This window comes from Suricata suricatta, chromosome 8 (genome assembly GCF_006229205.1).
Source record: "Suricata suricatta isolate VVHF042 chromosome 8, meerkat_22Aug2017_6uvM2_HiC, whole genome shotgun sequence".
Lineage (NCBI taxonomy): Eukaryota > Metazoa > Chordata > Mammalia > Carnivora > Herpestidae > Suricata > Suricata suricatta.
The window spans coordinates 79,178,946-79,204,981 of NC_043707.1; the positions used below are offsets into that span (position 1 = coordinate 79,178,946).

At 40.6% G+C, this 26,036-nt stretch overlaps 1 protein-coding gene across 2 annotated transcripts in view; it reads right to left on the reverse strand.

Annotated features, from left to right (window-relative positions):
- Positions 1 to 26,036, reverse strand: part of AK5 (adenylate kinase 5) — a 229,812-nt gene that overhangs the window by 103,225 nt on the left and 100,551 nt on the right. For both annotated transcript variants that reach the window (XM_029948743.1, XM_029948742.1), the window contains exons 7-8: positions 13,333 to 13,423; positions 4,961 to 5,037 (exon numbers count right to left, since the gene is read on the reverse strand). In XM_029948743.1, the coding sequence (XP_029804603.1) occupies positions 4,961 to 5,037; positions 13,333 to 13,423 (168 nt within the window). The remainder of the gene's footprint in view (positions 1 to 4,960; positions 5,038 to 13,332; positions 13,424 to 26,036) is intronic.

Genomic DNA, 26,036 nt, shown 5'->3' on the forward strand with positions numbered 1-26,036 from the left:
AATCTTGCCACTGGCAACAATGTGGATGGAGCTAGGGTGTATTATGCTAAGTGAAATAAGTCAGAGAAAGACTAATACCATATGATTTCACTCATATGCGAAATCTAAGAAACAAAAGAGATGAACATAGAGGATGAGGGGAATAAAAAAGAGAGCGAGACAAACCATAAGAGGCTTTACACAACAGAGAGCAAACTGAGGGTTGATGGAGGGAAGGTGGATGAGGGAGGGGTTAATGGGTGATGGGCATTAGGAGGGCACTTGTGATGAGCATTGAGTGTTATATGTAAATGATGAATCACTAAATTCTATGTCTGAAACCAGTATTACACTATATGTTAACTAACTAGAATGAAAATTAAAAATTGATACAAAAAAGAGTTAGCAAGAGTTAGGAAGTTATCAAAAATCACATATTAAGAAGAACTATAAGTCATTTTATGGACTTTAAAGAAATGGACTTTTATTGGGCACATGCTGCATCCCAGGCTGTGTGGCAGGCAGGGAGGACACCCAGAGCAGACCGCAATCCCTGCCATGACACAGAATATGACCACACAGTGTCTCATGGGCTCCCCAAGAAGGTGAACTGAACATGTAAGGAAATACGGGCTTCTTTGAGAAGAAGCTTCGTCCTGATGGTGCGTAAGTGGGTCTGGAATAGGCATGATGGGCTGGTGGATGCTTCTATATATATATGTGCAAATCATAAGCCACTTGGGGGAATGGAAAATGGCTTGGTGTAGCTGGAGCACTCAGTGTGCTTTGGTAATTGGCAGGGGATGAATTTGGGAGGGATGTAGGGGGTCAGATTTTGATTTGAAGGTTCCCATGTATTATGACAAGAGGTTCCAATTTCATTCTGACATTAACCAGGAACCAAAAAGGTTTTTAAGAAGAGGAATGCCATGCCTGGCTTTGCTTTTCAGCAAGATGATTGTGATGCGTGCCCGCGGAGGCTGGGGCAGGGAGACTGGCTGGGAGACTGTCTCTGTGATCCCAGGGAGGAAGGCCAACGGTGCAAACCAGGGCAGCGGCAGTGGAACCAGAGACGGAAGGAGCGATTTCTGCACAGGGGAACTGACTGGCTTCTTGAACAAACTGATGTAGAGGGGGAAAAAAGGAAGGAGGCTATGAAGACATCCTGTTTCTGGCTTGGGCAGCTGGCAGAATGGAGGTATCATTAACAGAAATAGGGAAAACAGAAGGATGAGCAGATTTTGTGGGGGAAGATGGTGAGTTTGGTTTTGGACATGTTGAGTTTGAGATGCACATGGGAGATCCAACCAGCACTGTTTAGCAGGCAGACATATGCAACAGGAGCTCACCTGGGAACTCTGGGTGAAGTGGAAATCACGACTGTGGCTGAGCTTTTTAAAGGAGGACATGTGCAATGAGGATCCAAGGGGCCATGGATGCTGAAGAACACCCACATTTACATAAGGGACCAGCAGACAGCAGCTCAGCAAGAAAACCAAGAACGAATGGACCAGTAAGTAGGAGGAGCACTAAGAGAGTGAGCACAGAATAGGGCAAGAGATCTGTGGCTAAGGCTGGCTCAATGTCCACCAAACGCATCCCTCCTTTCCTAGAGGCATGAGAAAGCACTATCTCCCAGCTTCCCCGCATGTAGGGAAGGCCAGTGACTGGGGAACACCAAAAGAATGTGGGACAAGGTAATGGGCAATAAAGAGCAGGTCCGTCTTCCTCAGGCTCTTTGCCTTCCCATCCATGATCCCTTTGGAGGTTGCAGGAACAAGAACCTCTGGAAAGTACTCAGGTTTTGAGTTTTCTTTGTGACCATAGCAGAGCCCAGCCTATCTTTCCTGATCCTGGCTCCAAAGTCAGATGGCCTCTTTGAATTCTGTCTTTACCTCTTGCCCGCTGTGTGACCTTGAATAAACTGCTTAATTTCTCTGTGCCTCAGTTTCCTTATTGGAGTAACACTATAATAATAATAAATAACAATGAAATATGTTTTAAATAAAATATATTTAAATAAAGTATAACAATAATATCTGACTCGTCACTGAGGATAAAATGAGGAAATAAATGAGAAGCCCTTAGAACAGTATAAATAATTTAGAAGTGTAGGAAGAGAAGGAGAATGTCAAGAATGTGAGAATGATTTACCCCTGGGTCAGCAAACTACAGCCTGTGGGTCAAATTAATTGTACTGCCTGTTTGTGTACAGGTTCTCATTTAAAAATGGGTTTTACATTTTTAAGTAGTTGAAATAAATCACAGAAGAAGTATATGGAATTTAAATTTCAGTATCGGTAAATAAAGCTTAACTGGAACACAGTCCTTCGCATTTGTTTATGTGTTGTTATGGCCTCTGCATAACAGTGTAGACTTTGAGTATGGCTCACAAAGCCTAAGGTATTTACTACACGAGCCTTTATAGTAAAAGTGTGATGAATAACACTCCGCAAAAGATCAAGAAAGATAACTAAAAAGTGTTAACTGGAATTGACAGGAGATCTCCAGTGACCTTGACAATGGCTGTATTTGGAATGGTAAAAGTAAAACCTAGATTTTGGTGCCAGGGTAATCAAAGTTTGTTTTTTAACTCTACAGCTTGTTAGCTGTGTGGTCTTGGGAAGTATCTTAACTTCCATGAGCTTCGATGTCTCTGTTGTAAAATGGGGATAAACGGAGCTACCTTCTTGAGTAATTTAAGGATTGACAATAATGCATGTAAACCATTAAACATAGTGTCTGGCTTATAACATGCTCAAAAAAATGCAAGCTCTTGCTTTATTTCATCTGCTACCACCAAAATTTCTGTTCCTTGATAGGTAAGGCCTTTTTGCTTTCAATAATCTATTTTTGGCTGCTGTGTTCTGATGTTTTACCTTATATGCCAAGTGAGGTCATACCTCTTTAATGAGGCCATCCTATTTAATGCTATAATCTGTTCCCAACCAACCATTCCTGACCCTCTCACCTTGTTCTACTTCTCCTTTTCTAATAGAACTTACCACTTGTGACATCTAGACAATTTACTAATTCATCATGTTGATTGTTTAGTATTTATCTTCTCTACTAGAATATAAGCTTCTTGCCTATTTTATACAATTAAATCTTTCAGGTACCTAAACAGTACCTGGCAATTAGTATCTGCAGAATGACTAAGTGATGAGGGAAAGAGGGTTTTTGTTTGTTTGTTTGTTTGTTTGTTTTTATCTTGCTCAGAACTGGATGTGTTCCTTCAGTCTTGGGATTTGTGTCATTTCTCATCTCTGTAAAATTCTCAACTATTATCTATTAAAATAATAAAACAAAATAGTAACTAAAAGAGAGTCCCTGCTCCATCCTCTCTCATTTTGTTTCTGGAACTCTTTTTTTGAATATGTCGGCCCTAACAATCTATCCTCAGTGTCTCCTAAGTTCTTTCTTACATTTGACAACTATTTAGCTTTCTCTTTTATTCTAAGGCAATTACCTCAGCTCTGTCCTTAATTCTCTTTTCAGCTGTGTTTTGTCTGTTATTCAACCTGTTAACTAGGTTTTTATTTCAATGACAATATTTTTTGTGCCTATTTCTATTTCTTTCCTTTTCCTTCTTGCCTCTTCCTTCCCATTCTTTCCTATACTTGTTTCATGGTTTCTTCCTTTTATCTTCTTGAATATTTTAAGTATTCCTATATTAAAATTTCTTTCAGACTTTCCTGTTCTCTCTAGTTCTTGGGGGTGTGTGAAACCTTCCATTTTTAAATCAGCTGGATATCTTGTAATGGTTCATTTCTTTATCCAGCCTGTAATTTTGGATCATGAGCTCATCTTCAATAGTGGTGTTTAGAATTTGCCTCTGATACAGTCTTAGGGGCTAGCAACTGAAAAGGCTCCTAAAATGTATCACTGAATGGCCTGTATTTGGAGGCTGAGTGAGGAGGCAGTCTGGCACAGATGTGAGAAAATGTGCCCTAAGTTCACTTCCCCACTGTGAAACTATTTTTGCAACTGTAGGCAACTTGCTCTTTGAATCTTAATTTTCTTTATCTAAAAAAATGAAGATAATAATCCCTATATCCTAGAGATATTGTAAGGAATTAGTGAAATAATAAAACTAAGGCTTTTAACACAGTGTCTAATCTGTATTAAGTGTTAATAAATGTTAAAAAATATTATAAATACATGGTACCTATTATATCACTTGTATTTTCTCCTTGCATTGTGATATAAAAGAAGAAACCCAATGCTCATGAAAATAGCTTCCGAATATGAATATGAAATGTACAGCCATTCATGACATTTGGACACTTGTTATTTCTACTTTATCTGTGACATATATTAGTTGAAGATGGGGGAAAACAACCCCTCAGGAACACATTCAACTTAGCTTTCAGCCATCACAGAGCAATGCTGAACAGCAGTAGAAGGAATTTTCAGACATTATCCTTTTCTTAAACAAAAAGCCTAATTAGAGAGTTGGAGCATTTGCCAACTACTTGAGATTATTAAAATATAGCAGTGGGAGAGCTCTTCTGCTGAAAGGAAAGTGACCCAGATAAACTTCTCTAGTTTTATTGAAATAGAAAATACAATGGACTTCTTGGCGGTGTTGTCCTTGGTCATTAGTTCTTTTCAAAGGTTAGAAATAGAAAAGCAGAACCCTGAACCTGCAGCCAGTACTCAGTAAATATTGTTAGTTCATTATTGGAAAGGGATAGAGACACAGGCAAATTCTTGGACAAGGGCACCTTGCATAACCGCATTTCCATCCTATGTCACTTTAACCACAAACCTTCCCTGCTGTTTTGGAATTGTGGGGCAGGGAAGGCTGAAGGGCCAAAGTCAGTGAACAAAAGCTGTAGCCTCATATGATTTATCATGAAATATGGTACTAGTTATCTGTAAACACTTCAGAAAATGATTTATAATTCTAATTTTCATAAAACATTTACAAAAGCTAAAATTAAAGACATTTAAATAGATATTTTTAGATTTTAGTTACCTGATCTTCATAATCAGAGCCCGTATCAATGGTCTCTCCCGTGTCCAACATCATTGAAGGATCAAGGTCACTCGAACCTAAGATTTGAAAAGAGAAGATTACCTGAAGAAGGCTCTCTGCAAACCATCTCCCACTAAGTTTCTGTTCTTATGCTTACACTAAATTCGCAACATTTTTAGATCTGCCCCTCTGCTGGGCACCATGTTTAGGCTCCAAATCAAAAACATAGATTCCCCTAGACACTGTTTCCACCCGTAAGAGGAAAACAGTCTGTCTGGTGGAAGAGATTAATTTGTCAACAGCAAGGTTCAGAAACCAAAGTAAAGAGCTAATTCTGACTAGCAGTGGAGGTGACGATGGATGTAAGAACTAATCATAAGGAATGAATCTATAAGCCTGAACTTTGAAGGTGAGTAAAGATGGTCCAGGAGAGGTGATTTAGGGATGTGTAGTAGTAAATGAGAGAGAAAGAATGATGAGCAAAGTACGAGCAGGAATAGAAAAGGAGTTCCAGAAATAAGTGGAGCTGAGTTTGTTTACTCCAAGAAAACCTGACAAGTTTTTCTCCAGCCTTTGGGTCACTTGAGTTCTTGATGATGAAAAAATCTTGTTAACAGATGTGTTAACAGAGAACTTCTCCACAGCCCCCACTCCAACCCAGGGACTACAGGTTACATCTGCTTACCCATTAATCCTCAAGGCTCAAACTTAAACCAGTAATTTTCATAATGGGGCCCCTGCGGCAAAACTGGTTTATCATCCTTGTTTAATGACTGTTTTCTGCTAGGAAAATACGTATCACCTAACTAGCCAGAAAGACAGAATTCAGTGCTGTCCATAAAATGCTATGCATCCCTATGAAGAAGTAAACCACTCTATATATCCAAATCTGTCCTTGCCAAATAATTCTTGTTCAGAAGACACAATGAGTACTGTTTAATGAAGACGGAATTTTACAAAAACATCAAGCATCTCACATGTTTCTCAGATATGGACCTTCTCAGATATGGACCATCCAAGAGATACTGCTTTCATACTTTTTTCCAAAGAGTGATTCAAGATATGTCCTCATACTGTCTTTTCCTCATCTCTTCTCTTCCTTTTCTTTCTCATCATTACCCCTGCTGTTTATCAGATCGACTAAGGACCAGCCCATTATCCTATTGTCTAAGTACTAAAGAAAATAATACCCTTGTTTATTGTGTTTATATCTTTAACTTTTCTTACAGGATGACAAAATTTTTCAGAATGGAGATGCTTGACCCATCAAAGAATTTTGGAAAGGTGACTTACTGTGGAGTTTCCACATATGGTCGCATAGGTGTGTAGGGCACAGCTCTGGGTGATGCCATCATACCAAGAGAGCAGCCCTTGCCAAGTCCATTGTTAATAAGGTAGTTGCCAGAAAGGAGTCTGGAAGACTACACACGACTATTAATAATATTAACAAAGTGAGACTAGAGGGGTCATATGAAACTTAAATTTTATACATAATTTTATTTATTTATTTTTTAATGTTTATTTTTGAGAGAGAGAGAAAGAGAGGGCATCCAAGTGGGGTAGGGGCACAGAGAGAACAGAGGATCTGAAGTGGGTTCTGCTCTGATAGCAGTGAGCCCACTGTGGGGCTTGAATTCACAAAACTGCAAGATCATGACCTGAGCCTGAGTCAGCCACTTAATCAACTGAGCCACCCAAGTGCCTTATATATAATTTTAAAAAGTTGGGCGTTATATGTAATTTTTCTATCTTTGTGCTTTTGCTATTTTTCAAATATGAAACGCCACAAGGTATATTTCAGGGCCAAAATATAGATTGTTCTGAAATCCAGTTTGAGATCAGTTTGTACTTACATATTGTGGGGCAATCAACATGTCAGAAGTAAATGTATATTTTTCATTATAGGATCGTGTAAGTTTTAGAACCCATATTTCATAGAATACCAACCCCTCATTTTAGAAAAGAAGACAGTGAGCTTGGCAGAAGGCAGATAACTTGGGCTAGGTCCTACAGAAAGTGAGTGAGATCAAAGGCAGAAGTTGTAGCTTCCATTTCTCCCAACGCATCCTGCCCACTCCAAGTTCTAAACAGGAGCAATCCAAACGGTTTTACAAATATGATCATTCATTATGCTACCCTACAGGACAGGATGTGGAGGAGTTGGCTGCCTCTTCTACATTCTGAGAAAATGAGGAACAGTGAATGGCTGGTGATGAGGCATGTCACCAGGTGGCTGCAGAAATGGAAGAACCAGAAAAGGAATCAAGGAGTGTCACTCCAGCCTGTGACGATCGGTGCTCGTTTCTGGGTGGTTGCTATTGACAGCATCAGAAAAGGTAATACCAACTTTATTTAACTTTCATTTTCTCCATAATATGGATATTACCTGCCACGGATGCAGAGAAGTGGTGATAGGTACTTGGATTCAAATGATACCTCATTTCAGCTGTATTTGCAGTGATTCATGTGGAATGAGCAATGTGATCTGAACACAAAGGCTTATTAAACATATAGCCACTTATAGTTCCTGTGTCCTACTTATTTTATTCAATTAGAAGCCTTTCTTTCGGTTGTTTTAAAAAAGTACAAAGTGAAGGGCTTTTAAACAATCTGGTTAACAGATATTACACATTAATATTTGAAACTGGAACAAGATATTAGAAAACTATCTTCGGCAATGGTAGAATGAAGAGACCCTTGAGGGGAAAAAACCTGTTTAAAAAAAAACAACTTGTGCTTACAAAGAAGAAAAACTTGGCTTTCCTAATAAAATGCTTTTAACAGAAATTTTATTGTATCATTAAGAGATGGAATTTCTTGACAAGTTGCTCTTGGCAACAGTAATAATAAATCATAGGAAGCGATAGACAATGGATGTCATTATCAGCTCAGATAATGATTGAATAGCTCTTTCTTTCTTTCTTAGCATCGGTTGCTTGGCTTGCTGAAAATGGGACCTTTAATAATAGTCTAAGGTATGACATACAAAAGAGGGAGGTAAATATAGACATATTACACATTTTTGCCTTCTTTCATTGGACAATTTAACACATAAAGCACCTGCAATGATCTTGTTTCTCAAAAAGGACGGCAAAATTAGTGTGTTTTGAAAAAGTGATAGTATAGCTTTCACTCCCCTCTAGTTTGAATTTCTCAATTTCTTTCAAATTTAAAAATATTCTTTCTATAGATACAGAACTGAAAGAGAATCCCACAGAGAACACCCAGGGTCACCAGTTTCAGATGTAGAATGGTCTTCAGAAAGATGATTTTCAGGTTGTCTCCCTACATTTAAATGGGAAAATGAAACAACCTGGCTGAAGATGTACCAGAGGGCTAACCACCTGGCTTTCTGGGGCAATGTTACAGACTTTTCTGCTCCTAGAGGATCTTCAGTCTGAAGTTTTAGGAAGGTCCCTCTCTCACTCTGAATCCCAAATAAAGCGGGGCTCCTGCAAGGCAGCACTTCTGGGGCAGTGAGGGACATCTGTAGCCAGAGCTCCTCTAACCCGTCACCTGCACCCTCGGAGAAAAGCAGTTTCTCCCTGGTCCTGTCTCTCCTGCAGCTTAAGGTAGGGTGGTATTTCATCTCTACATTTAAGAGCAGAATTTAGAAATCCTATGCATTTGATACATGCATGCTGAATGACTGACAAGTGAGTAAAAAGACATTTGCATTTTCCTTTTGCAGATCTTGATCTCCATTCACTCTACACACATTCAATCTCTCAAAGTGCCTTAGGCATCAGGCTCCAAGAGCTCAGCTCTCATTCTAACAGGCGTGGAAAGTTTCCATTAGAATTCCTTTGAAGAGCATTGCATGTCTTTGGAAAAATATCCTGACAGCATTTGTGACTAGACAGTGAGCTCCTCACGAGATTGGTGTTGGGACTGTTCTGGGTGAGAAGTACAGGGGTGATTTTCCTGCTACTCCATGACAAGTGCTGGGAAGGAAGGAAACGAGAGGGTAGAGAGAAGTGGACCTAGGAAAATGAAGAAATGTGTTGAATAAGATGTGGTCTCTTCCTGTGACTCCTCAAACCCTCAGCAAAGGTACTAACTCATATATAACCTTTTCAGCGTGACAGCCACACACCGTATCCACATAAACCATCTGCTCTTCACAGCAATCCTGAGGCAGTGCTAATATTATCCCCCTGTTATAGATAAGGAAACTGAGGTCCCTGGAGACTGGGTGATACCTCCAAATGGCTCCACCAGAGTATGAATGGAGGACTCCAGGGCCGAGGAGAAGGTGCAGATGGGGTGCAGAGGTCCAGGGAATGGCATTCTACGGCACGAGGCAAGCAGATGTGAGCTCTGCTCTGGAATCAGGGAACATGTGGTGTGGCTGTGCGTCCACATACTTAGATGGTAGCCCAGCTGAGGTGACCAGCCGGATGGAAAAGCACTTCTGTGCCATCTCCTATGAGATGCTGGGTATCAAAAAAACACCCAGACTCCCCATCCTCATAAAGTCTTGCTTTCTAATAAAGGAATGGATTTTTTTGGCTTTATTTTTATTTTTGAGAAAGAGAGAACAGGAGAGGGGAGAGAGGGAGACGGGATCTGAAGTGGGCTCTATGCTGACAGCAGAGAACCCAATGCAGGGCTTGAATCCATGAACTGTGAGATCATGACCTGAACTGATGTCAGAGGCTTAGTGAGGGAGCCACCCAGGCGCCCCAGGGAAACAGAACTGTAGTAAACAATCCTGTTCTTTATTATATAATCATAATTGTAATAAACACCCTGAAGGAAAAGTTTAGGGGGACTATGCCAGGGTCTAAACTAGTCTGGAATGGGGGCTGAGAATACCTCCCAGGGAAAAATCATATTTAAATTGAGATGCAAAGCAGGATCCGGCTGGGTGAAGGAGGGACTAGGGGGTGAGACAGGAAAAGAGATGCACATGGGGGAAGGGATACCAAATAATCTGTGCAAATGGCCAGAGGCAGGAAGGTGCTTGAGACATTCTAGGGACTGGAGGAAGCTGGTGAGGTGCTGGGGCAGGAGGAGGGTCACTGCAGCGAAGCTATGGGTATGTCGGTCATGCTAAGGACACTGGTGCTCAGCCTGCAGGGAGTCATTGAAGGTTTTGCTTTGTTCTGTTTTGTCAGGGAAGCAAGGTGGTCAGAGCTGCATTCTATCAGGATCCCCATGGGAGCAGCAGGATTCAGGGATGATGTAAGAGGCCGGTAAGGAATGACAAAGCCCTGCCAAGTACAGTGGGGATAAAGGACAGGGACTGCGTTCCCAAAGTGTCCCTGAGGAATGATGACTGGTGTGGGCTGTGAGGACAGGGACAGTTTTGCCTGGCTCTCTTACAAGAGAAAAATGGCACGATCTCACTTATATGTGGAATCTAAAAAAGTCAAATACATTGAAGCTGAGAGGGGAGCGGCAGTTACCATGGCATGCAGGTGGGGGAAATGGGGAGATGTAGGGCAAATGGTACAAAATTGCCGTTTTGTAAGATGAATAAGTGTAGGGATATAATGTTGATAGCATGATGACTATAGTTAATAACACTGTATTAAGTACTGGAAATTTGCTAAGAGAGTGTATTCTGGGTGCTCTCATTGCATGCAGAAAAATGGTTAACAACGTAAAGAGAAGATACATTAATTAGCTTAACTGTAGTAGTCACTTCACCATGTATATCCATGCCAAGTCATCATGTTGCACATCTTAAATATATAGAATTTTTACTTAAGGGGTGTGTGGGTAGCTCAGTTGGTTAAGTGTCCAACTCTTGATCTCGGCTCGGGTCATAATCTTATGATTCGTGAGACAGAGCTCCCTGTTGGGCTCTGTGCTGACAGCACTGACCCGGGATTCTCTCCTTATCCCTCTGCCCCTCCCCTGCTCGCTCGCTCTCTCTCTCTCTCTCTCTCTCTCAAAATAAATAAATAAACTTTTAAAACAAGAATCTTTATTTGAAAAATTTAAAGGAAAATGGAAAGCCATTCACACGGAGGTGCCATGGGACTGTGGGGCGGCTGAGACTTGACAAAGAGGGTGCAGGGAGGAGGGAAGGGTGCAGGCACAGAATTTGGGGGCTGACAAGTCCAGTGCAGTGGCCACGGACGTGACCTGTTCAACTGGGTGAGTCTGGGTATTTACAAGCCTCGAGATTTCACCTAGAGGTAGTCTTCTGTTTTCTCTGGAGAGAAAGATCCAGTAACAACTGGCCCATTCCCTAACGGCAACAATAACATGGACCTTCAGAAGGGCTGCCTCTTCGGGGGAGGCATCGTGTGTTGCTAGTTTACCACAGCCCCTCCCAGGCTCGCTTCGTCACCAACGGCTGTTATAGATAGAACAGGCTTATTTTAAGGCTGGAGCAGAATTAAGCTTTCAGAGTTCAGAGGAGCAGAGGGGAGGTAGTAGGAGATGAGTCTGTGAGCAGGCTCCTCGTTCATAAGTTTGTAGGCACAGAGAGGAAAGACAGAGAGACTAGGTCCCTGGTGACCTCTGCTACGGGGCAGGCATTGTGCACTCGGAGGGTACAGCACCTGTCCTCAGGCAGTTTGCTGACTAGCACAGAAGCCAGCACTGCTGCATCACTGCCGGATGAGGCCACCTTTCAGAAATGCCACTAGAGAGCCACAAAATGTCAAGTATCCTAAGGAAGGGGCAGCTTAGAGGACGTGGAGGAAAAGGAACCCTCGCACTGTTGGTGAGAATGCAAACTGGTGAAGCCACTGTGGAAAACAGTGTGGAGGTTCCTCAAAATATTAAAAATAGAATTACCTTATGATCTAGTAATTCCACTGCTGGGTATTCACCAAAGAATACAAAAACACTAACTTGAAAAGATACATGCATCCCTATGTTTTCACAGCATTTTTTCCAATAGCCAAATTATGTCTATCTACAGATGAATGGATAAAGACGATGTGGCACATATACACACAATGGAATATTACTCAGCCACAAAAAGGATAAAATCTTGCCATTTGCAACAACATGGATGCATCTAGAGAGTATTATGCTAAGCAAAATAAATCAGCCAAAAAAAGACAAATATCATATGATTTCATTCATATGTGGAATTTATGAAACAAAACAAATGAAAAAAGAAAAACAAGAGATGAACCAAGAAACAGAATCCTAACTGTAGAGAACAAACTGATGGTTATTAGAGGGGAGGTGGGTGGGGGGATGGGTAAAATAGGTGAAGGAGATAAGAGGACACTTATTAGGATGAGCACTGAGTAGTGTATGGATTGTTGAATCACTTACGTACTATATGAAACCAATATAACCCTGTAGGTTAACTATACTGGAATTAAAATTTAAACAATAAAAATAAGGGGCAGCTTAAATCAGCTCCTCCACCCCACTGTCTAAGCAAACTGGGGATCCCTAGCAGTTAGGTATTTGTTCTTAGAGCTCTAAACAAATGTTCTAAATACGATACTGACTTCCAAAGCACGGCTGCCATAGCATTTTTCAGAGCAGCAACACTCTGGTTTATATGATCTTACATACTGCTCAGTATTCAGTTTTTCCGACAATGGGCCATATCATGGTAAATACCACTGGAAAATCAGGCAGGTGAGTTTATGTTGTTATCTGCACTCTGAAGGTCTGCCCAGAAAGATTCCTGCTTTGTCTTTATTTGAAGCTACTCTTAGGAGGCTTCAAATCAAAAATGGTTAAACATTTTTCATGTTTAGTCTTTTACTTTACAGCCCAGAACTTTTTTGGTCTTTATGCACTGAAGTCATTACTGAGAAGAAAGTTCACAACTGGGTACTAAGATTTGAGAGTTATCCGCATAGAACTTACAGTGGAGACCATGAGGGACAATGAGTTGACCAGAGTCAGATAGTAAAAGAGAATGAGATAAGGGTCAAGGACAGAATCTCAAGTACTGCTTACACAAGGGTGTGTGATTACCCTACAGGACTGTCCAATGTCAAACTTCTCGGTGTGAATGCTTAGGAAGAGAAGGCACAGAGCCAAAACAGGAGCTGTGGGTTGGGGTGGGAGCAGTTATCTGACAGGAGGGGAGGCTTTTCCCAGGGGACCCAGCAGAGACATGTTGAAGGTAAGGAGTCCTGAAGGAGTTGTAACTTTTAACTGTTGCACAAAGAATGGGCTAGATTAGACTTTTTCAATTATAGTGACACAATCCTATGTTACATTGGGACTGCCTGCTAATTTACATGTGCAATGACTGGAAGGCAAGGATTAACTATAAGGGCCAAATGGATAGTCCTTCTTTTCTATTTTGTTTTATGCCTTTATTTTTAAACCAGAAAGTGTAAAGCTCTGAGAATGGTGTCATCCTTAAAACCTTGCAGCAGATTGTTGAGCTCCAACATTATACAAAGCTCCAGACACTTGGCATGGTGACTTACCTGCTGCAGCTTCTTTGTTTGGGAATAACTTGCTGTCAACTGCCACACTGATGTCATAGAACACCTCATCTTCGTCTCGATCAGCATCAAACTGGGGGAAATCAGGCCACGCAAGTTGGGAACAACAGAAAGCATGAATTAGTTCACTCCCAAATATAATGAGCATGCATCACACAGATGTATCTCTAATGAAGCAGGTCAATGGGAACGAAAGCCCTTGAGTCTTAGACTCATGCAGGATTTTTCAGTCTAGACCACATATCAAACAGAGAAGGATGTTAGGGAGTAAGTGTATAGTCATTTATGATTAAGAAAAATGTGTAGAATTTTCTTATAAAGTAAGCTTTGGAAAAAATGATAATTGAAATTTACCCTGTACTTTTGGCTTTTAGGGTTTTTGTTTCTAATTTTAAAAAGCCATGACAAATGTAGTTCTAAACAATGAGGGGGGGGATTTTCTAATGTACTGTTAAAAAAAGAAAAAGGAAAAAGCGCTCAAATCAAATTTAGTTACTATACTAGATACTAGATGACAAGAGATGTCGTCTGTAGATACTGTAGACTCAGATGTAATGAAAATTACAGATTTAAACATTTTACTATTCTTTAAAATTTACAAAAATTTAAATATTGAAAAAAATGCAGTTATAAGTCCTCTATTTCCCAGTTGTGCAGTGGTTTTTTAAAAACACACTTTAGTTTTAGTGAGGGACACACATCATGAGAGACTATTGAATACTGAAAATGAACCGTGGACTGAAGGCGGGGGCAGGAAGGGGGTGATGGTCATGGTGGGGGGCACTTGTGGGGAGAAGCACTGGGTTTTATATGGAAACCAATTTGACAATAAACTATTAAAAAAAAGAAAAAGAAAAATTTCTGAAATATAGCACACTTTAGTTTTTATAAAAATAGCTTTACTGTGTTATAATTAACATAAAATAAACTATATATTTAAATTGGTAGGTTTTGACATCTGTGTCTCTATACCTGTGAAACCATCATAAAAATCAAAATAATGAACATAAGTATGTCTTCTTTGTGCCTCTTGGAAATGAAGCCCTTCCTCCTGTCCCCCTACCTGGTAATCATTGATTATACATGTCTCTAATTATAGATTATTTTGCATTCTCTAAAATTTTATATAAAATTTTGTATAAAAGGATTTATACAGAATTCAATCTTTTTCATCTGGATTCTTTCAGCCCAGTTATTTTTAGATTCATCAATGTTGTATCAATAGTTTGTTCCTTTTCATTGCTGAGTAGTATTCTACTGTATGGATACACTGTTAATCTCATTCTGAGGATCTTTCAACTCAGACATTGTAGCTTTCATCTCTAGATGTTTAATTTGAGTCTTTAAAAAATCTGTCTGATTGAAGGTTTGAAACATGTTTGTTTATTTATTTTAGAAAGAGCAAGAGATTGTGAGTGGGGGAGGGGCAGAGAGAGAGAGAGACAGAGACAGAGAATCCCAAGCAGCCTCTGCACTGTCAGTGCAGAGCCCAAGGCAGGGCTCAAACTAATGAACCATGAGATCATGACCTGAGCCTAGACTAAGAGACACTGAGACTGAGCTACTCAGGTGACAACATATAATTATAACTTTAATGTCCTTTGCTAGTTCTAACATCTGGTGTCAGTTCTGAGTTAGTTCTGATTGATTTTTCCCCATGATTATGAGGCATTTTTTCTTGTTTTTTTGCATGCTTGGTAATTTTTACTGGATGGCAGGCATCGTCATTTTGACTGTGTTGGGTGCTAGATATTTTTGTATTCCTATAAATATTCTTGAGCTTTGTTCTGGAATGCAGTTTAGTTACTTAGAAACAACTTGATCCCTTCAGATCTTGGTTTTAAGATTTGTTGGGCTGGCCAAAAATTTGCTAGAACTGATACACAAATTCAGTAAAATTGCAGGATGCAAAGTCAATGTATACCAATAATGAAGCAGCAGAAAGAGAAACCAAGGAATCAATCCCACTTACAATTGCACTAAAAAGCATAAGATATCTAGGAATAAACCTAATCAAAGAGGTAAAAGACCTGTACTCTGAAAACTATAAAACACGGATGAAAGAAACTGAAGATGACACAAAGAAATAGAAAATAATCCGTGCTCATGGATTAAAAGAACAAATATTATTAAAATGTCTGTATTACCCAAAGCAATCTGAACATTTAATGCAATCCTTATCAAAATGCCACCAGCGTTTTACACAGAGCTAGAACAGTCTTAAACTTCATATGGAACCACAAAAGACCCTAAATAGCCAAAGCAATCTTCAAAAAGAGAAGCAAAGCTGGAGGCATCACAGTCCCAGACTCCAAGCTGTATTACAAAGCTGTAGTGATGAAGACAGTGTGGCATTGGCACAAAAACAGCCATATGGATCAATGGAACAGAAGAGAAAATCCATAAATGGCCCTATCGTTAAATGGGCAATTCATCTTTGACAAAACAGGAAAGAATATCTAATGGACAACAAATGGTGTTGGGAAAACTGGCCAGCAACATGCAAAAGAATGAAACTGGATTCGTTCCTTATACCATACACAAAATAAATTTAAAATGGATGAAAGACATAACTGTGAGACAGTAAACTATGAAAATCTGAGAGCAGAAAATAGGCAGTAGCGGTAGTAATTCCTTACTAAGTATGTCTCCTGAGGCAAGGGAAACAAAAGCAAAAATAAACTTTAGGACTTCATTAAAATAAAATGCTTCTGCATAGCAAAGGAAAAAAATCAACAAAACTAAGAGGCAACCTACAGAATGGGAGACAATATTTGCAAATGGCACATCTGATAAAGTGTTAGTTAGTACCCAAAATCTATATAAAAAAAACTTATCCAAACACAACACCCAAAAAACAATAATCCAGTGAAGAAATGGGCAGAACACTAGACGGTTTTCCAAAGAAGACATCCAGATCGCTTACAGGCACATGAAAAGATGCTCATCTTCACTCATCACCAGGGAAATACAAATCAAAACCATGATGAGATACCACCTCACACCTGTCAGAATGGCTACAATTAACAACACAGAAAACAACGGGTGTTGACAAGGATGTGGAGAAGGGGGAACACTCCTACACTGTTGGTGTAGCCACTCTGAAAAGTTAAAAATAGAACTACCCTGTGACCCAGCAATTGCACTACTAGATATTTACCCAAAGGATACAAATATACTGAATCAAAGGGATACATGCACCCTGATGTTCATTGCAGCATTATTAACAGTAGCCAAATATAGAAAGGGCCCAAATGTCCATTGACTGATGAATTAAGGAATTATATATATGTAACTCAGCCATCAAAAAGAATGATATTTTGCCATTTGTAATGACGTAGATGGAGCTGGAGAATATTAAGCTAAGTAAGTCGATCAGAGAAAGACAAATACTATACTATTTCATTCATATATGGAATTTAAGAAACAAAACAAAAAAAGGGGGAAAAAGAGAGGCAAACCAAGAAACAGACTCTTAACTATAGAGAATAAACTGATGGCTACCAGAGAGGAGGTGGGTGGGGAATGGATAAGTAGGTGATGGGTATTAAGGAGGGCACTTGTGATGAACATCTGGTCATGAATATAAGTGATGAATCACTAAGTTTTACACCTGAAACTGTGTTGCACTGTATTTTAACTGACTGGGATTTAAAGAAAAACTTGGGGAAAAAAAGACTTGTTGAGTTGGACCAGAGCAGTGCTTAGTGTACGGTTAGTTAGTCCCTACTGTGGAGGCAAGATTCTTCAGAGTACTCTACCCAGTGTTTTGTGAATTAGGAGGTTTTCCAGTATGGCTGGTAGAAAAAGGCACTGTTCCAAGCCTGCTGCAGCACGAGCCAATCCTTTTCCATGGCTTTCTTTCTCAGCTTCAGGTACTTCCCTCAAATGCACACGCGTGTAGTACTCTGCTGAATACTGGAGGGGAACCCTTGACAGATCTCCAGAGTTCTCTTTTGGTGTAGCTCATATGTCTGGGACTTGTCTGCTGACCTCCAGTCATCTTGGTCTCTTAGACTCGCAACTCTGTCCAACCCATTTTCCACAAGGCTTCCTTCTTCCCGCTCAGCAGCCTGGAAACTTCCAGCAGTAGGCGCAATTGTAGGGCTTCCGTATTTGTTTCCTTTCTCTCAAAGAATCCCCTTATTGCTTGTTGTAAGGTATCTTGAAAATTGTTTTTTAAGACTTTTAAATTTTTCTTTGTTTGTTTCACGGGAGGGAAAATCCAGTCTATTTCATCTGGGCCAGAGGTCTCAGTCCTTTGGCTTTTTAATCTTCATTCTTATCTTGAAGTTATTTAAGAAGAAATTAAGTTATCTATTCCTGTATATTCTCCTACTGAAGTGTTTCATCATTTTTGGTAAGGGAAACTTTTAAAGCCTGAGTTAGAAAGTTCAGTTTTTCTTACCTCCCCTTACACGTAAAACACTTCTGAATGATCCTTCAAAGTGCTTTTCTATATGTCACATTAGCCCCTGGGAAAGGTGAGGCAGATAGTTTTCTTTCTATTTTACAGGTGAGGAAATATCTACTTAGAGATATTATGACTTTTTCAAGTCAAACAGCTGATAAGCTGAACTAGGATTTGCACTTCGGATGACTGACACTTTCTACCCTGCAGAAACCACCACAGGAAGACAAACGCAGCCCTGCTCAAATGAGCGTTACCACGGCCCTTTTCCCTAAGAGCAAGATGAGAAAAGCAGCTGGCGGTCAGGGCAGATACAAGGACACCAGGAAGGCACATTTAATGCCATCCCGATGCACTGCTTCTCATACCCATATATACTATGGCTGGTTTTTTATTTTCAAAATATTTGTTAGCTATCATCAGTAAGGAGTAACATGTACTAAAGAAGGATTTGATTTTTATTTTTTCTTAGGCTTTTGAGAAATGGATGGCAGCATTGTGATTTTGTAAATTTGTAAATTTTGTAAAATTTGTAAAATTTTAGCATGGGATTCCTAGAAAACAGAGCCTAAGGCAAAACCTAGGTTAACACTTTACTGGAGGTTTTGCACTGTGTGCATGTGTGTGTATATGTGTGTATATGATCCCAGGACAGTTAAGTGTGAGGAAAAAAGAAAACAAGGCAAAGAGAAAAGGAAACCAAATATAAGGTAGTACATTCCTGGATTGGCCCCACCTTCACAAGAAAACAGAGCTGGTAGGTTGGTCTCTAGAAAGACTAACCGGACCATCTACATTTCAGACCAGTCTGGCGGGGGAGGAAGAGAAAGGTATTTTTATGCTGGCTCCTTTCAATTTCCTGTATTTCACTGGTCCAACTTCTACCTCCGAGGAGTTAAGTACCCTCTAATTCTTGGGTGTGCTGTCTAGCCCCTGGAAGCCACTGAGAGTTGTACCCCCACACCACAGGGAGCAGAGCGGCAGAGCATCTGATTCTAGAAGTGCTGAAAGAAGCCGGAGCCTCTGTAGTTGTGGTCTGGTTGGGTCTGGGTGCTGTCTCTGTAGGGACTCCCACCCTGGTGGGGTTGATGAAGCCCCACCTTCAACCCCAAACAGGCTGACTGGTTGTCAGCAGTGCTGGAGACAGGGCAGTGCTGGCCAAGGCTCTGCATTCAATAAGCAACCGAGGCCTGGTGCACAAGGGAGGCAGGGGAGGCTTAAAATTGTGCTCAGACAGCTTAAAACTCCACAGGAGCTGGGTTTGAAGTTCTGCTTCCCCTTGTAGCAGCTGTCTGACTTTGAGCAACTTATTTCCCCCTTGTTTTTAGTACCTACACAACGGGATTGCTGTGAGGACTAAAGAGATGGTATATATTTAACACGCCAGCAGAGCCTGCGGTTCTTTTTTGTCTGTCTTTGACTTCCTAGGTCAGAGGGAGTATATATTACAGATATCTGATTGCTTCTGTATTTTAGACACACACACACACACACACACACACACACACTTACTTTTTTTTTTTTTTTTAAAGATACTTGGGGATTGTGGAATAAGGAATACAAGAGACTTCGAGATTTTCTGGGGGATATCCTATTCTTGGACTGATTTGAACAAAGCTGTGTTTCGTTCTAGCACAGGCTAATGTACCTGATCGTCCTAGCTCAGAGGCAGACTGCAAAAGGTAAAAGGCTCTTCATAAAATCCTTCAACAAATATTTGCTGAGTAACTACTACCTGCTGGGTAGACTCCAACTAACCACTGCTAAGTGTCCAGATGTTCATCAGAACATGGAACCATGAAGAAGAGGACACCCACATAACCAACTCAACTCTGGATTTTGCAGATGCTGCTGAAGTTCATCTACTCCTGCATCAGGACCACAGACTTGAATGCAGGCTGCTTTATTTTCTAGAACATGCCACTTGTACCATTCCAGAACTAGCATGGGACTCTTCCCTCCATGTTTTAGTGGATATTATGGCATATAGACCTTGGGGAGGTCTTGTGATGGGGTACGATCAGAACAACTGCCACTTAATTGGCTAAGTTTCTTGCGAAGTGGTAACATTTAGTGTTAGAGAGGTTGTGTGTATGGTTAGAGGTAAATTGACTTTGAAATCATCATTTTACTTATTGCACATTTATTTGTTTTTGCACAAACTATACACATTAATGGTTTTCAACCAGGAGAGATTTTGTCCACCCCTCCCCCACTCCCAACAAATATTGGGAGACATTTTTGGTGGCCACACCTGGCAGGGAGGACACTAATTGCCAGGGATGCTGCAAAATATCCTAAAATGCACAGGACAGCCCTTTCATAAAAGAGAATTATCCAGTCTGAATGTCAAAGCTGAGAAACCCTAACTTTCTCAGGTTTTGAGTTTCTAAATAGTGTTCTGAAACTCAGGGAGTGATGACGTTTCTTTCTTTCTCTTCCTTCCTTCCTTCCTTCCTTCCTTCCTTCCTTCCTTCCTTCCTTCCTTCCTTTCTCTTTCTTTCTTTAAAAAAAAGGTTTTGAGCTCCAAGAACCTGGGCTGTTTACTTCAAAATGCAAAGCACAGGAGGAGTGACAAAGCTGCTGAGGTAGCCCAGGTAGAGGGTGATGGAATGAATATTTATGTACATCTCGCAGGTCAGAACTGAGCTTCATGGGGCAGATGGAATTGTGTGCCACTAGACCAGATGCCATGACGTTGTTCCCAGCTCTGAAATTCTGTGATTGGATGGGCAACTTTATTTTTCTTGACTGTTATTTGTCTGGCAATCTTAACAAAACTCTCCTATTCTGAGGGAATGGACTCGCAGAGGGCATGGTCTTGCATAATCTGTTTAAGGTCATTTAATTTAAGAGGGCTGGAGATGTCAACTGGAAGTTTCAAAATAAGATGCTTACCAAATTCCCCAGTTGACTCACAGATGCATGTTTTAACTTGAATAACAAATGTGGTAACAGCTTTCAAAATCATAGAAAATATACCTGTATCAGGAAAGGAAATTACAGGAGGGGGGTAGAAGCAGTGCCATGTGAGGAGAAAGGGACAGAAAGGAGTTTTTGGTTGTGTTTTCTTTTGGCACTGATTTTCAGGCTGCCACAGTCTGTCCAAATCTTCTCCATGGAGACAGGGCATTCTGCAATCTTTGCTCTGCTAGGTAGGAATGTTAGGTTTACAAAATATCTCTAAATGGACTCAAAGGGAGAACACCAGTTCAATTTCTCTTTCCAGATTTCACCTTTTCTTAAGTTTAGGTCTGCCTCCCACTTTTTCTCTGCTTTAATTTGAGAAGGCAACAAACTGGTTCTGTTTTTAGTATTGTCTCAGTTTTATATAACCCATAAGTATCGGGGCGCCTGGGTGGCTCCGTTGGTTAAGTGCCCGACTTTGGCTCAGGTCATGATCTCACGGTTTGTGGGTTTGAGCCCTGCATTGGGTTCTGTGCTGACAGCTAGCTCAGAGCCTGGAGCCTGTTTCAGATTCTGTGTCTCCTTCTCTCTCTGCCCCCTCCAACTCATGCTCTGTTTTTCTCTGTATCAATAATAAACATAAAAAATTAAAAAAATATATATCCCATAAGTATCATTCTCTGAGCATCAAACTGGTTTCCTTGAATTATTTACTTCTCCCTGGTTTCATGCAAAGGATTTCAATTAAGCATGCCCTCCACCAATGGCTTTTGTCATTTGCTGCTGGAGATCCACCAACATGCAGATAATTGGACTTCAAATTTTCTCTTTTATATATTTAGAGACTTCACTCTAAATGATCGATTGGTTGGTATCCTCTTCACAGAAAATTTTTATTTTTCTCCAACAAAAATTGGATATTGCATTGAAATAGTAATAATGTAAAGATCTATGGTAACTGAGTGAAATCTGTAGTTATCTGTGATGAAGTAATGGCAGTTTGTAACTGTCTGCAGAATTGTGTTTCTGAAGCTTCATAATTAATTACAAAATCTGAAAGAAAAGCACCGACATGGATTCGGGGGGGGGGGGCAGGGATAATATTCTGTCTGAGAAAGACGAATCAATCCTGTTCTGATGAGCGGGATTCCTATGGTATAGCCCTGCTGAATGAGGGTGTGTAGAACATATTTCTTAACAGAATGAAATAAGGGGAAAACGTGAGAAGGTAGATCTAAACACAGACATGACTGGTATGCAAAGAGATGAGTACAGAACACTGGAAAGCCGTGGACATCTGAGTAAGACTCTCCTCAGCTTTTTGTATAGAATCTTTATTTCACTGGATATTCAGATTATAGACAGCATCTGGAAAATTTTGGTTGGGAGCAAGTCAACACAATAAGGAGGTTCCAGAAAAAATTATAGCAATATTTATGAAGTGTTTTAAGAAAAAGTTTTTTTTTCCTGAACTCAAAACTTTAATGTAATAATGACTGACTTATCTGCTATAGAGACTTAAAAAGGAGGCTACGAATTTTGATTACTCTTATTACACTAGTTCAGAGGTCATTTTTCAGAGCCTGCATCCGCATCAACAACTAATTAACAAAGTACCAGGTACAGTTCTTTTTTTTTTTTTTTTTAGCATCTACTATGTGCCATTCACTGTTAGGCTTTGCTTTATATGATTCTATCACTTAGTCCCTACAATATTATTATAAAAGGGGTATCATGAACAGCAGATTCAAAACCTGGGTCTTAGGGTAAAGAACTTGTCAAGATCACGCAGGTGGTAGAGCCAGGATCTAAATCTGCATCTGAGCTCCACCACCTACGAAGACTGGGAGGATCAGCTCGTGGCTCCATGGGCAGACTTCATCTTAGCTGGACACTTGGAAAACAAGTCAAGGCTTTCAGAAGGACTCTTGGGGCAAGCCTCTAAGAATCTGTAGAAGCCAAGGCATGCTAGGTCCAGATGCAATACTCAAACATTCTTGAACTTATCCCCTACGTTCAAGCATAGTTGGTAGGCTTACTTCTCTGAACGATGGGTGTACACTAACCAGGTGGCTGTGGCTGTTGACAGAAGGGCCTCCCCCGCTCTCTGCAGGCTGGCCAAGGAGCCCTGGAAGGAGCAAGACAGGCAAAGTTGACTGTGAGAGACAGTGACAGTCTAGCTCCTCACAGAGATCTCGTGGGGGGCCATTAGCTTCAAGCTACCAGTTTCAGAGGGAAACTGGCTACTCCTCCACAGACCTCTTTGTCTACTGTTGACTTCCATAGAAGTCTACTGTTAGACCCTCCATAGCAGCCTTCTAAAAGATCTTTCTGCAAACTGCCCTGCCTCTCAGAAAGTGGAGAGGACTTACATCATCTACCATCCATGTCCCTTTTCATCCCAACTGAATCCTTCCTCAGCAGCCAAAGAGTATGCCTACCCTCTTTCTAAGAGCCTCTTTGAGGTTGAAGAGCACAGTCCTGCTATGGGTCCCTGTCTGACCCGGCGCTGTCTGGGGAGGCTGCTCTACTTGTGCTCCACGGCTCCCTGGACCCGCACCTAGGGCCGGGCGTGGCTCAGTGGCTCCTCCCCACATCCCAGCCAGGGCTGCAGCTCTGCCTCTGATTGACAGGCAGCTTTCCAGACCCCTTGCTTTAGCCATCTCATAGGGGATGGTAGACAAGGCCATGCCACCCAGAAGAGGGCAGAAGGTAGGCCTTCAGGCACGAAGGAGGTTGATGATGAGAGAGGAGGCCCAAAAATAAAAAATCCAAGTTGGTGGTGGGAACTGGGTCTGGAACAATTTTTGAAGTGAAAGGTTGTGGCTATAGTAGCTGATTATTAAATTTCATAGGCTCAGGTAGAACCCAGAGTGCTGGGAGCCATTTCTGAAGTAAGGCAGGTTTGCAAGGCCTCCCACTGTCAGATGGTGACATTGTCTACCATTCCGCCATTTCTGTTTGTCTATCACGCCACCATTTCTGCTTGAGTACAGATCCCCACGACACATTGCCAACTGGCATCCAGTGACTTGCCTTCTTATGCTAGAAATATGCTATATTGAACCTTGTGAAGGAGATTATAGAAGTTTCTTCTTTTGTGTTTATGGGATCAAATATTACATTTCCTGAGAAACTTGTTTTTCTTCTTCTCAAGAAAACAGGCTATTGACCACTGCTCACAAAGAACTAACTTTTGCCTTTGCTATGCTAAAAACATTGCCTTGCATTTGAATGCTGAGGATACCTTCCTTCCCCATATGATAAGCATCTAAGTCACCTACATCAATCACTATTGATAAAGATTATACATGAGTCTTCTACCAATGAATTTGTCAATCAGGAATCATTGTCTGAGGAATTGCCACTCCTCTTTTGTATCCCATACACTAGTTCAATAAAAAAGGCTGACTCTTCAGTCAGAGCAGAGATGCCTGGCTGGAGAGCAGAGATGCCGGCCAGCGGTGCAGAGATGCCTGCCCGCTGATCAGAAAGAACCTCGTGGCTCTCTCATTCCCCTTTCGCTGATTCTCATGCCTTTCATGCCGACACCGTCCATCCTTCAGGGGATCCCTGGACCTGCTGGAGCTGGACTCTGGCATCAGAGCAGACTGACTAATGTTCAGATCATGAATGGATAGCAAGTGGCCAAGAAGATCCTGCTCACTGATCTCTGTGGGCACTATGATGGGACACTTTTAAAATTAAACTGCTGCAAACAATTAAGTTGCTGCATGTGGCATCTAAAAAAAAGCCAAACTCATAGAAACTGAGACTAGATTGATGGCTGCCAGGGGCTGAGGTGCAAGGGACATGGGGAGATGTGGATCAAAGGGTACAAACTTCCAGTCAGAAGATGAATACATTCTGCGGATCTAATATTCAGCACTGTGACACAGTTAACAATACTATATTATATATTTGAAAGTTACTGAGAGAGTAGATATTAAATGTTCTCACACACACACACAAACACACATTGTAATAATGTGAAGTGATGGATGTGTTAACTAACCTTGTTGTGGGAATCATGTCACAACATCTATGTGAATCAAATCATCACATTATATACTGGAAACCTGCACAATCTTACAAGTGTTAGAACACAAGCTAGAAATAAAAAGTAAAATAAAATGAAGTTGCTGCAGAAAGCACATAAAAGATATATTCAGTGAATGGAGGTAGCTGAAATAAACCCCTATTTAGTACATGCCAAAAGGATTTAATATTTTATTAAGGTGTGCCTGGGTGGCAAAGCATCTGACTTTGGCTCAGGTCATGATTTCATGGTTTGTGACTTTGAGCCCTGTGATGGGCTCTGTGCTATCAGCACAGAGCTTAGAGCCTGCTTCAGATTCTGTGTCTCCCTCTCACTCTGCTCCTTGCCTGTTCACACGCTGTCTCTCTTTCAAAAATAAATAAACATTAAAAAAATTTTAATACATTAAAAAAAGATGATACTACAAAATGATACATTGTTAGTCCAGCAAATAGATTGCTCTAATGGGTTTTGTCAAATAAGCCAAATTTTAGAATATGTCTTAGAATTAATATGGAATCTATCCAAGCTCATTGCATACATGATGTAATTCAATTCAAAAAGATTTATTGAGCACCTACTTTGTGTCAGGTGTGTGCTGGGTACTGATGATGCGTAGAGGAAAGAATAGATCATGTTAGCTTTTCTGTAATTATTAAGGCACCAATAAAGACTAAAGTACTCTGAAAGAACTTGATAAGATTAAAAAGAAGAAAATGGAGAACAGACAAGATATATTCATTACAGACAAGAATCACATTGTGCAGTTCCTATTGCAAGGCTCTGAGCCTGGCAGATAGACAACAAATACTTGTCCAATTGAATTCACCAGAAAATTCGATTAATTAAAATACTTTTCCCTTCCTATTTTCCCTTCTTTCTCTCTCCTCCCAGCATTCCAACTATTTGAGGTTTTATAAAACTACAAGGTGGTCGGATAAAGATTTAAACCTCTGCCAAGAAAGCTTCCAAACTAAAAAAGCTAGTTAAGAGTCTCAGAAGTCAAATTTCAGCCTCATGTGACATTTGGTACCTTTTCTAATTACAGGCTCCATTCTCTCCAGTGCTCAAGTGTCTCCGGCTGCAGAGCTCTAAGTGGCGCCCTGGATGCCTGACAAAACCGCTGTGCTTCCTAAGCACCAGATGTGTGACTAGAGGCTAATTTAGGCTCTGGGAAGACCAGACTCATTCTGTTTCCTTTTATTTATTTATTTCCTTTCTCGTATTGTTTCCTTTCTCCGTAGTTGAGATGCTTCATTCTTTTATTATTATTACAGTAAAACCTTGGATTGCGAGTTAACTTGTGCTGCGAGTGTTCTGCAGGACAAG